The sequence below is a fragment of the Pelodiscus sinensis genome, chromosome 12, assembly GCF_052426305.1.
Source record: "Pelodiscus sinensis isolate ZL-2025 chromosome 12, ASM5242630v1, whole genome shotgun sequence".
Classification (NCBI taxonomy): Eukaryota; Metazoa; Chordata; order Testudines; family Trionychidae; genus Pelodiscus; species Pelodiscus sinensis.
The window spans coordinates 21,369,807-21,382,748 of record NC_143063.1 but is presented as its reverse complement, the minus strand read 5'-3'; the positions used below and the strand labels follow the sequence as shown (position 1 = coordinate 21,382,748).

Below are 12,942 nucleotides of genomic sequence, written 5' to 3'. Positions count from 1 at the left end.
TAAGTATCTTCCCACAAAAACATGAGTAATTCACAAAGTCTTTAAATAATTTATGAAGTTATCTTATTGAAAAGTGTGTCTTACCTATTCAGGTCTTCAAAGTCCTTTGAATAACCATCTTGGGGAGAATACGGACTTTTCTGGTAGGGTCTGTAAGGATTTATACTAAAAGGCAAGAAATATAAGAATAGGTATGTTCTGTCAAAAGAGCTTTTACATGGCTACAAATAAAAAGCTTTAAGTTTTATATACTGGTACTCTAAAAATACGTAGTACACTCTCCAAATTCCTATTAGTTTTGGTTTTAAAACAAATGACATTATAGAAGAATCTGCATAATGCCAGGGCTGCAGTACTATATTATGGGGACAAACACTTTCCTTTAAGTCAAAGAAAAGACAAAACCGCTCCAAAATTTTTCCTCCACAAATCTTAGGTTCCTGTAAGCAAGTGATATTTTCATATTTCCTTATAACGTTTTGCCAACATTGAGCTAGGATTACACTACAAGCTAGGGGTGCAATTCCTCTGCTCCTTTTGCATACTTACCTTAGCTCTCAAGATAGCTCAGATATAAACAAAAGCCCAGCCACAGTAACATTGGTAGTGACCATGGAGGCATGGCTGAGCCATGCTGAGTGTGTGCTACCTTAAGCCAGCTCAGTTATGCTTCCACAACTATCAGTGCTGATGCAGCTGCACTGCTATTTATACATGCACTCTCTCAAGAGCTAGCATTTATGTAGGAGCAGGAGAAATCCCAACCATGGCTTGAAGAGAAGGCCCGGTATAAGATAAATACTTTGTAATATATAAGGTTGCTATGTTTCATTTTCAGCCAGCTCCTGCTAATGTTTTATTCTTTTTAATGAAATGCTGATGTCACATGAATTGGCATGAAATTTTGCAATCACTGATGAGACATTTAAGGTAAGCACTATTTACATTCTGTTTACATAACCTCTATCTGAAGCTTTGGATGATCCAACAGTTTTCCGTGAACCCATAGTTGCTAGCGAGTTTAGAACAGGAGTAGACAATTTTTGATGGGAAGCCACTCCAAGAATGTGCTAAGTGGTCAAGGGTTACACTTTTCTAGCCTATTAATGGACAGAGTATGCGCCTGGGACGGAGGTTGGATGCAGAGTGAGGGATCTGGGAGGGAGTTGTGACCAGGGTCAGAAGTGCAGGAGGGGGTACAGAGGGTTTGGATTGTGACCAGGGGCAAGGATGCAGGAGTTTAATGGGGTGCGGGTTGAGAGAGGGAATGGGGTGCCAGATTCAGGCTCTGGATGGTAGGTGCTTATTGTAGTAGAACACTCAGGCGGGCTCCCTGCCTGCCACATCTCCACATGTTGCTCCAAGTGGCCAACTACTGGGGCCAGTGGGTGCATCTCTGTGCAGCGTGCACTGTTGGGGTGTGTCTAGACTACATGCCTCCTTCGACGGAGGCATGTAGATTAGCCAGATCGGAAGAGGGAAATGAAGCCGCGATTAAAATAATCGCGGCTTCATTTAAATTTAAATGGCTGCCCCGATCTGCCGATCAGCTGTTTGTCGGCAGATCGGGGCAGTCTGGACGCGACGCGCCGACAAAGAAGCCTTTCTTCATCGGCACAGGTAAGCCTGGTTTCACGAGGCTTACCTGTGTCGATGAAGAAAGGCTTCTTTGTCGGCGCATCGCGTCCAGACTGCCCCGATCTGCCGACAGTCTGGACGCGATGCGCCGACAAAGAAGCCTTTCTTCATCGGCACAGGTAAGCCTGGTTTCACGAGGCTTACCTGTGTCGATGAAGAAAGGCTTCTTTGTCGGCGCATCGCGTCCAGACTGCCCCGATCTGCCGACAAACAGCTGATCGGCAGATCGGGGCAGCCATTTAAATTTAAATGAAGCCGCGATTATTTTAATCGCGGCTTCATTTCCCTCTTCCGATCTGGCTAATCTACATGCCTCCGTCGAAGGAGGCATGTAGTCTAGACACACCCTTGGGGGGGGGAGGGGCTGTGAGCTGCCTGTCCCTGCAAACATGACTCAGGCAGTTCCCATTTGTCTGTTTCCAGCCAATGGGAGCTGCAAGGATTATGGGAGCAGTGGCAGTGTGTGGAGGCTCTCTTCCCTTCCCCTCCTCCCCCCAAGAGGCATGCGCTGCGCAGAGACCGAACATTGGTGGCCCCGAGGTGTCCGACAGGACAGATCCAAATGTATGATGGGTTGCTTTTTGCCCACCCCCAGTCTAGAGTCTGAAGCACATGCTGTTAAGCACCAATTAACACAACTGATTTTGAATCTTGCTGTTAATACTTCACTGATTTGTTGCCCACAACAAGAAGTAGATAAATAATTTAAGCAAGAAACTTCTGAATGGTAGTAAACATCAGTTTGCCCATCATTTTAAATATTTGATCTTCTACAAGAATCCAGTCCTATCTACAGGTTCATTTTGTTCTGTGAGACACGCCTATGCTAACAAATCCAAATTTATTTACACAAAGGTCACAGGGGTGTGCTTCACTTTCTTACTCTAATATTTGTATTATGGTGGTAACCAGAAGCCCCAATGAGGATGAAGGTTCCAGAATGCTATGTGCTGTACACACTGTTAGACAAGCTTCCTAATTCAAAGAGCTCAGCAATCTAAAACAAGCAACACAAAAAGGGTGGGAGAAAAGTGAGACAACCTAATGCGTATATTTACACAAACACACGGTTTTAGCGGCCTTGGAGTAGAGACATCATAAATTTACATACAAATTAAAGACAGAGAATGAGTTTAGTTTATCTATTTCATAATTATATTAGTCAGACAAATGAAATTTTTCTGCACTAGCAAAAAGATTGACTAGATATCCTAATATAACTTGATCTCTAAATTCCATCTTTGTTCTACTTCAGAAAGAGCACGATAGGATTTGACATATAGAAAGGACAAAATATACACAAAAGATCACAAGAGTTACTTGGGAAAATGTTCTTACTCTGAGGTGAATAAGAGAAAGCTAGTATGGGATATGCAAGTCAATAACAGACCTGAGTTAATAAGAATTACTCAGGCTTTGGTACAGTTGTATTTCAGGAAGACAGTGCCAAATATGAAGTCCACAGAATAAAAGGAAAAAGCAGATGGCTCAGCATGAACAAATCAAAAGAAAGATGCTTTAAATGGGAATGCAGACCGATTTAGGATGCCTAAAAGCAAAATCAGTAGCCACAAAAAAAGCAGCATAATATTTGGATCCTAACTAACCAATAGGAGAAACAGCGAAGTTAATACAAAGTCTCTTGTCAAGGGATCAGAAATCCTGCAAAACCAGCGGAGACCCAGCTTCATTTGAAATAAACATTGTAGCTGACTTAAGTTATTTGCAAGTTTAACGATGCTGTCAAAGTTACAAATATTTTATCACCTGAAAAATGGAATTGTTAGCTATTCATGGTGAATATAATACCGTGTTGGAAATCCTACATTAAAAAACTATTCAGGAACTAATTAAACATAAGCTAGATGTGCCTAAGGCTTAGTTGCACCACATGTATCTTGATGAGGCAGGGCCAATTTACCACAAGACAAATGGTTACCGGAGCAAGTAATACAGATAACCACATTGCTCAAGTACAGAGGTGCTAACATCTGGGGAGCTGTCAGCCATATGACACTAATGGGAATCCTGCAATACTAGTCTGTTGTACTTGTAGGCAGCATCACTGCTATCAGTGCTTTTCCATGGCTGCTGCTGAGATAGCAAGAAAGAGACAAGGATTAAAAGATGACTGGATAAAGAAAAGTGATGGTCCTAATACTAGTCCAAAAATTCTTCTGAAAAGAATGAGAAGAGGACATTTTCATATCCAAAAGATTAGAAGAACGTTTAGTTTGAAAAACAAAGTTTTTCAATCTAGCTTGTAAGAATTTGGATTCTCCAAGAGTCTTATTTTGAGGATATAATCGGATCAAAGTCAGGAATCTAAAGTGGATAATTGTAAATAAAATATTGTTCCAGAAAACACAAACTTAGTAACTGCTATACATTTTCATCCATTATAAGAAAACTGGAGAAAGCCCGTTTAAAAAAAAGAAAAAAGAAAAGTGAAACTGTAAGGTCAGAGTTCACATTTTAGAACCTCTTAAAAACAGTCATCCTGGAAAGATTATTAGAAGTATCAATGTGCATCTCTGAACAGGGAGAAATTGGCAAAAACCTTAAATCACTCCGTTAGTAGTATGAAACAGAATATGACTGAAAAGGAAATAAAGTGGGAGATAAGAGGCTAGGGAGTCACTACTTGGTAAAATGATAATAGAAGAAACTGGGGAAAAAAATCAAATGCACATTGTAAAAACCTGAAGATTGGTTAAGAGCTGACTTACACTAGTACTAAAAGAATATTAAGGAAAAAGTGAATAAAAACTGCAAGATTGTCCCCTCTAACATTTTGTAAAGGAGCCTTTTTTACTTTGATAGAAGTCTAACTTATGAAGACATCTAGAAGGGAAAACAAGTGTACACTTACAAATAGAACACACAATAGTGTCTTTACACAAAACTGGATGAAGAAAAAGTTCACCTTATTATAATCCATTTAAAAACCTCAATAAATCTGTTACATATTACTTACTCCAGAAGGCGTGGAATCCATCCGGGTCTATGCCTGGACCCAAAATGAAAAGAGCTTGGATTAAGTTATATTGAAGACAAATCGTTTAAAAAAAAAAAAAAAAAAACACAGCAGTTAAATCAAGATTAGTAAAATGTTCTGAGTGTTTTCTGCTGCATAGACCTTATGCATCTCATCTTTAGATTATCACAAAATGTTTTAAAGAGTGAAAGAAACTAGAGAAAAAAATGTAAATTATGTTGTGTGTAAAGGAATCTGATTTTTGGAATAGGCGTGTTCCTTGTAGATCTCTTATAGGCCCCACATACCCAAAGGCATATGCAAACCTTATCTCACCTCAATTGTAGAAAAAGAGCAAAGAAAAGAGAATTAGTGATACTGATAAAATGAAATCCAACCACTAAACTGTATTTTATCCCTCAGGCCATGAGCTACACAGCAATTATGAGCCAGATAGCAAGGCATTATATTGTTCAGAAAATTGCCATTTCTAATATAGTATCAAGAGATGTATAAATTAATTATTTTATATGTATTTATACAACATACGCACAAAATGTTTCAGTAGGTTGCTCTGCTACTGGCTAACAAAAGACTTCCCTTTTTCAAGATGCAGTTAGTTGGTAAACCTGACCTTTCCATGACGAACTTCAAAAGGTTTTATAATGCATGTTTCTGTTCACCTGGCAAGAATAATTGTGGGCCAAAATAAGAAGTCATACATTCTGATCTCCTTACCAAAAGACATCAATGGATCTGTGTATTAACAATTTTCTTTAAGGAAATGAAAGTTTGGAAAGAAATAAAAAGGTAATTGCTTGGTAAATATGAAATTTAGAAATCCACTCAGAAAAGAATTAGAAATGGAGTAAGAAATTACCCTTGTGAAATGGAACCAACATTAGGATAATCTTAATCCTCCTGAATTTCTGGATGAAGTAGCTGCAGTAATAAATAAAGGATTTATGAAAAAGTCGAACTGAGAGAAGACCTACTCAACTTCTTTAACAGCTTGAAAATTTTACAGTAGATCTTAAAAGTGACATGGTGCAACAGGAGAGTGGATTGTGCAGAGAAATAATAAGATGACCAGAACAGGGGGAAACTAATGAACAAGTTAGCTATCCTAATTATTTCTACAGTCACTGCTATCAGATGCTCTTGGATTATGCTCCAAGTACCACTATGATATTTTGTAAGAGATACCAGCAGATTGGTACACAATCAGGGAAGCTTTTTCCTCTGTGCACAACAAAGAAAAGATAGTTCATATCTAATTCTGTGCTGAAAATGCAGGAGGTCTTCAGATATTTTATTAATTTAATTACCGAGCAATCAAAATTTACTCTAAGCCTTTCTATTTAGGCTGTTCATTATAAGGCTTCACACACGACAGCAGAAGGTACATCTAGGATTATACCGACAGATGTATTACTTCCAAGAAACAGATTCTTCAAGCTACAATGATAGTATACTGATGAGAGCGGTTTAGTTTTATTTCATTTACCTGGACTATTCTTGAATGAATTGCATTTGACAGGAGAACATAAACTACTTCAATTCTACTGATTTTATGACTTCTATTTAACTGCTTAAGTTAAAAAAAAAAAACGCATTTTGAAATATCCTGGGAGTTTAACATTACATCTGAAGATTAAAAAAAAAAGGTTTTGACTCAGGACATCCTGGGTCAATTATCATTGCTATAAAATAGTTACTTGATATAGGCCAAGCCTTTGAGTATCCCAAAGGGTCAGAAAATTGACAAAATTATTAAAAATATCTACTAGCAGAAGTAAACCTAATAGTCAATGACAGATATAAAAGGTAGGTAGAGAGCCTTCACATCAATGAGCTCTAGGAAAAATCTGTTGTAAACAACACTCTCCTAACATAGGTAATGGAAGTGCAGTGCTAGAATTCATGCACGGGACTCTAGCTTTCATATCACCATCTGGCTACTTGCGATCTGATACATTTGAAGCTTCGCCAACTTCTAATTACTTGAAAGGAAAAGATGCTCTCTGGATACCACAAGAGTAAGGAAAATACGGAAAGTTTTCCAGTTCTTTAATGGGTGGCGGGGGGGAGGAGGGACAGGCAGGGGAAAGTCTGTGAAAAACTCTAGCATTCGATTAATGCTGATGATGATTATGCTGAATGCCAGCAGACAAAAACTAATACAACTATTTCATTGCTGCCCATACGGAACGATTCATCTTGTTAATTTTACATTGCTAGTGGACAAAGCTCAGAGGAAGTGCAGACTCAGGAAAACTCCGCCACCATAGTGGCTTCTATGCAGTAGGTTATGTTCAGAACAGAACTGGCTAGAAATAGCCTTTTTTTTTTTTTTTTTTTTTAATTAAGACTTAATTCTGCAAAGAATTGATAGCTAGGCATCCTCATGCAGAGAAGGCTGCCCACTAGTGAGCAGACAATATGATTTTTTTCAATCTCTACTTTTGATGTGGTAATGCTTTGATGTGTGTGTTACCCTGGATAAGTTTTTCCAAAAGATATTTTAAAGATAATCCATCTTTTCTATTTTAATCTACTTTTAATTTACACAATTAGTAATTTAGTTATATTTTAGTCCTTTATTGGACACCTTAACCCCAATTACAACACTTGAACAAAGTAAAGGAACCTCTATACCTTCCCCACCCCCTTAACCTTTTCTTGAACAGTATTCCACATTGAAAATAAATGGAAGGCCAAAACCTTTCAGGAATTAGCTGGTAATTAGGCACAGTAGTTCCTCTAAAAAAAAAAAAAAAAAGCTGTGAATTATTCCTTCTCAATCGTTGGAAGACTAGGCTCCTCAACAGAAGCTGGCTCCCTACTTTCAGTTTATCAGTTAAGGTCGGACTTATTATGCCTATTACTTTGAAATGTTTAACAATAATTACAGAAAAGTGTATGAAATTCTTTGAGTCATAAACTGACCATCCACTAAAATGTCAAATTTATCCTTGTGGATGGGATTTCTGATCAATTTTAGTGCAAGGAAGCTTTCTGTTATGCAAGCACAAAATATTCCTTTTACAATCATCTGCCCCTTTGAAAAACAAAATAAGAAATTTGACTAAACCATTTGTCATAGACTAATCCTTGCTGATATATATGAAAAATTATGTTCATTAAAGTCTTGATCCTGCAATTTACAACATTTAGGCCAACTATTCCACTTTCAGAACCCCAGTAAGTGTCCTCCGAGTATGTTCAAATTGTACAGTACTACCAATACAACCAGATAGAGTAATTCCTTATTCCTCTGTAAATTACAGAAATGATGCTAATAAGAACGTACAATATCCATTTCAAAATTTTTACAAATTGTGGTTCTAATTAGGGACATTATGGACTAGTCGACTATCCAATAAGCAAATGCTTATCTGATAGTTGACAGGATAGTAGACTAGTTGCTTCCCCCGGGCTCTTCCCCAACTTGCTGCCTCTATCAGAAAGAGGCAGCAAGGTGGGGGGGGAGAGGGGAGAAACGGACAAAAAAGGGGTACTTCAAAGTGGCAGCCCAGGGTCAGCTTCTCTGTGTGGTGCTGCCACTTTGAATGCCATGGGCAGCATTTCAAGGCAGCAGCACTGCTTGAAGCAGGGTCAACTGGAGACTCCCTAGCTGATCCCGGGCTCTGTGCAGTGCTGCCCCTTTGAAATGACATGCGGAGCCCGGCATCAAGCTCCTCATGGCATTTCAAAGCAGCAGCGCTGCCCTATAAACTAATCAAATAGTCAATGCAAAAATGCATTGATTACTTGATTAGTCAATTACACAATACTTAACATCCTTAGTTCTAATACTGACTATAAAAGTTCCTTTCAATCTATTGTTCAAAACATATACTGCACATAAAAATAACAATTTTCCAGAAGATACCAAATGTTAGCTAAGCATTTAAAATAATGTTATTTCATTTTCTAGATTAAAGAAACAGAATATAACTGATTCATTTTAAAGGTAGGCTCCAATTTAAAGCATATTATTAACTTAACACAAGTAGGCCCACTCTATTCAATGGAACAACTCACTGCATTAAGTCAATATCCTGAAGTCTTCCCAGGACTAGGGAGGCCTAAAAGAGCATAATTCATGGACTTACAGTAAATAGATTTGGGTGTGACTGTTTCTAGGTTTTTTTTATATATTCTTTATATGTACATTTGTTTTGTTAAAGACATTCAACCCTTTAAAGTGACTGAATTTTAAGAACTGTGACAAATTACCACAACTTTCAGTCTGTTGTATGAAAGTAAGTGTTAATTTTTCTGAAAGCATAGGTAGAAACAATTGTTGAAGTATTTATATTTATTTTACTTTACCTTTTATCTGCAACAGGTTTCTGAACTTGACTCCTGTTAACTTTAACCCAAGATGACATTTTAATTCCTAGGAAAAGATAGGTTGCATTTATTCTCTTCACAAGTGAAAAGAGTCTTAAAACAGCCAGTGCACATTGCAATTTTTTAAACAGTTGATAGCTTGCAACTTGTTAATAATGTAGTTCATAATCAAACTTGTAGATCTTGAATGAGATCCCTTTATATGTTTCTGCTTTGGACTAGGAATGTTAAATTGCCTTTTATCAGCTAATTGAGTAGTTGATGGAATTTCCATTGACTACTTGATTAGTCATTAAGGGGGGAAAACTGCAGAGCCGCAACAAGGTTAGCCCTGCTGCAGCTCTGCCTTTTAAATAGAGTAAGAGCCACCCGACTCTTACTCCATTTAAAAGGCAGAAGTACATTGGGGGGACTGTAGAACAAAGAGAATGAAAGGAAGAAAGAGAATGCATCCCCGCCCTGCCAGAGAAGGGGGCCTACTGGCCCACTACGAGCGTTTAAGGACTGGTCCTACAGCCAACTGAATTTGAGACCCCTGCCCTCATACATTTAAGGTGCCACAAGATTTCTCTGTGTTCTGCGGAACGGGAGCAACAGGGCTAGCTGCCTGAATGGTAAACCCTCCTTCCACCCTCGCTAGTTCACCAGCGCAAGCCCCTCGCCCCCCTGACATGGCTGCCTGTGGGAGGTGGCGGGGGCGGAAAGAGCCCGCTCCACACAACACGAAATCGGAGCCGGGAGGTTTCACGCGCGGCGCGGGACAGCGGGCAGGGAAACAGCAGGGCCCAGGCGGGACTCGGCAGCCGCAGGCCGTGCTCCCCAGGGGCCGGGGGAGACAGGCCGGCCCTGCAGACCCAGCTCACCGCAGCTCTCCCAGCCGAAGGGGAAGGATTCCCCGAGCAGAGCCCCCGCCAGCCATTCGGGCCTTCGCGCAGCATCCCGAGCCCGGCTGGAGGCAGAGACACTGAACCCTCCCCGAGGCGGCCGCCGCAGGGCGCGCAGACCCCTTCCCGCCGCTCCCGGATGGGCTGCCCGCCTCGGACCCGGACCCCAGGGAAGAGCGGCCAGGGAGCGCCCTTCCCCCGCCCGCCGGGACCCAGCAAGCCCACCCCCCGGCGGCCCGGCACTCACGGCTGGGGGCTTCCGCGCAGCCGCCTCCACTTCGCGCCCACAAAGCGACGGCGGCGGGTTTGACTGAGGCTGCTGGGGTGAAAGGGAAGCACTTCCCCGTCCCCCCTCGGCGCCACAAGAGGGAGCATCGGGGCCGGCAGCGGCCGCAGTCTCCCGCCACAGGGACCCCTTTCGGTAGCACCGGGGAACTGTGCCCCAGCCAAAACCCATTCGGGCAACCCTCTCTCCCTGCCCCTCTGGGAGTTTGGTTACCATGGGGACCCCTCTCCCCCCTCCGCCGGGTTCAAGGCAGCTCTTCGCTCCCTTCCACTCTACAGAGCTCTGGGTACCAGGGGATACCCCTCAGTTACCTATCTGTCCCCCTGCCCATGCCCTTGCGGGTCTGGTTACTGTGAAGAACCTCTTCCTCCTCCGCACTCTCCCTCTCTTCCCATCCTCTCTCTGACGTCCTGGTTTCTATGCAGGACGATCATACATGTGAATAGCGATCAAATTCATTAATGTGTTGAGGTGCCAGTTTTCTAAAGCTGACAGTTTACAGACTACATTTGCTAAACATTATACCCAGTATTGGAACTGAATTGGATAATTGCTCATTACTGAACCCAGAGAGCTTTAGATTACTAAAGCTAGATTATTTTCAGGCCAGCTTTTACCTTGAACAGTACTTATCAAATCAGGATACTTACCCAGACCCTCAAAGGTATTTAAACTGCCATTAAAATCAACATTTAAATACCTTTGAGGATCTAGATAAGTGACCTGATTACAGTTAGGAACCTAAATACCTCTGGATCTTAGTTACTATTAAACAATCAATATGTTAATTGATCAAGAACCACACTGGTGCATCATCAAGTTTGATTATGTTTAGATATTATCTGGTCTACTCACCTACCACACCCTATCTTGAAGCCAGGCAATGGATAAAGATAGCATTGAGGTCAAGCACAAGCATTTATCCCATAGAACAATAAAAGTAACCAAGAGTTTTAATTATATTTACTTAAAATAATCAGAGGTATAGTCATGTTAGTCTGTAACTTTAAAAAGAATGAGCAATCCTGTGGCACCTTAGAGGGAATGGAAGTGGGGTTGGCAGGATTCCTGTGCAACGGCACAGATGTTAGCAAGGCAGGGGGAGATCTAACCCTGACATCCCCATGTCCTTGTGCTGGGGACTAAGTTTCACGTCTTTTGTAGGATCCTGGTTCCTGCCTGGGCTCCTGAACATGGAGGAAGATACTATCAATTTATATGGTCTTACCAACCCCGAGAGTTCAAAACTCATGAATCGGCCCTCCCACCCCTCAAAAAGAGAATGGCTTCTTGATATCACCAAAAAAAAAATACAGTTTGGGATTTTTTTAGTTGGCATCTGGTGTTTGAGGTCTTTGACTGGACTCAGGGCACATATTTTAGCTTTTCTTCACAAACCATGAGACTTAAAGTCTTGCTTTAAAGAAAAAAAGAAGGCTGGAATTCTCTTTTAATACATGCATCAAGCCATGAGCCTAATCTACTCAGCCAGAGTGATCACAGACAATAGGGCTGTGTCTACACTCGCAGTTTCGTGCGCAAGAACATCTTGCACAAGAAAACGTCCACACTGCCATGTGTGAGCTCTGCTTTTGCACAAGAGCGCCCATGGCAGTGTGGATGCTTTCTTGCGCAAGAAAGCTCTGGTGGCCATTTCACTAGGAGGGTGGTGAAGCACTGGAATGGGTTACCTAGGGAAGTAGTGGAGTCTCCATCCCTAGAGGTGTTTAAGTCTTGGCTTGACAAAGCCCTGGCAAGGTTGATTTAGTTGGAATTGGTCCTGCCTAGAGCAGGGGGCTGGACTTGATGACCTTTTGAGGTCTCTTCCAGTTCTATGATTCTATGAGGAGGAGTTGTGAGACACACAGAAGGGAAGGGAACACCAGAAAGGGGAGCTTGCTGGCCCACTTCTTCAGATGACTGGAGTAATGAGTTTAGGATGTGAACATTCATAATAAATGGGAGAGGGGAAGGGGGGAAGAATAAGGGAGGGGTGTGGGAGACAGAGCATCAGTAAGCATCTCACTTCTTCCTATCCCTATTCTGACTGTATCTGAAGGCTCCTGCAGCAAGCTGTTTCCAGACTGGTAGTCCCTCCTACCCCAAGTGGATCTACTAACTTGAAAGTGAAAAGCCTTCCAGTGTGCCAGCTCTATTAGCCTAACATTGAACCTGTGAAAAAGCCAATAAGTGGTAGTGAAGCCATTTAACAGGCATGTGTAACCCTGAGTTTACTAACAAGAATAGTTGTGCATTATTATGTCTACAGGACATTAACATTTGCTTTAAATATTTCATTAATTTGTTGCTGAAGATTATAAAATCACATCTCTAAAAATCCTTGCATAGATTTTTAGATGCACAATCTATTCAGTTTAAGCCTTAAATGCTTGGGTCACCAGACATGTAGTTTTTAAAATAAACTATTCTAAAGACCATAATGATCTAACATACACATTTTAATTGTAATTAATATAGTACAAAAACTTGCTTACAAAGTCTTCCTGTCCTTTCTATCCATCCTTACTCTCCTTTTACCCCCAACTCCCCTATTAAAGAGCCCTAAAGGGACAACATTCCTGGGACAACATATGTGGACAAATGAATTTCCCCCTTTTTATTTGTCTATTTGGTGAACTAGTTTTAAGAGAATCCTCCACCAAAATCATTACCTTACTAAGATACAAAATTCTTTATTATGCTTAAAATCAGTTGCTGTTAGACACGGTCTTTTCTAAGAAATCAACAAGCCATCTTTTGAGTGTTATATTTAAATAGTAATACAAGTCATCCAAATT

At 40.9% G+C, this 12,942-nt stretch overlaps 1 protein-coding gene across 5 annotated transcripts in view; it reads right to left on the bottom strand.

The window, feature by feature from the left end:
* The window catches only part of LOC102450862 (uncharacterized), a 38,063-nt gene extending 27,824 nt beyond the window's left edge, over positions 1-10,239 (bottom strand). For 2 of the 5 annotated variants that reach the window (XM_075940240.2, XM_075940242.2), the window contains exons 1-4: positions 10,106-10,135; positions 8,954-9,020; positions 4,616-4,648; positions 85-165 (exon numbers count right to left, since the gene is read on the bottom strand). In XM_075940240.2, coding sequence (XP_075796355.1) covers positions 85-165; positions 4,616-4,648; positions 8,954-9,012 — 173 coding nt within the window. In that variant the 5' untranslated portion in view covers positions 9,013-9,020; positions 10,106-10,135. Of the gene's footprint in view, positions 1-84; positions 166-4,615; positions 4,649-8,953; positions 9,021-10,105 lie in introns of all 5 variants that reach the window. The other 3 variants (XM_075940243.2, XM_075940239.2, XM_075940241.2) reach the window with 3 other exon arrangements.
* Positions 10,240-12,942: the final 2,703 nt, after the last annotated feature.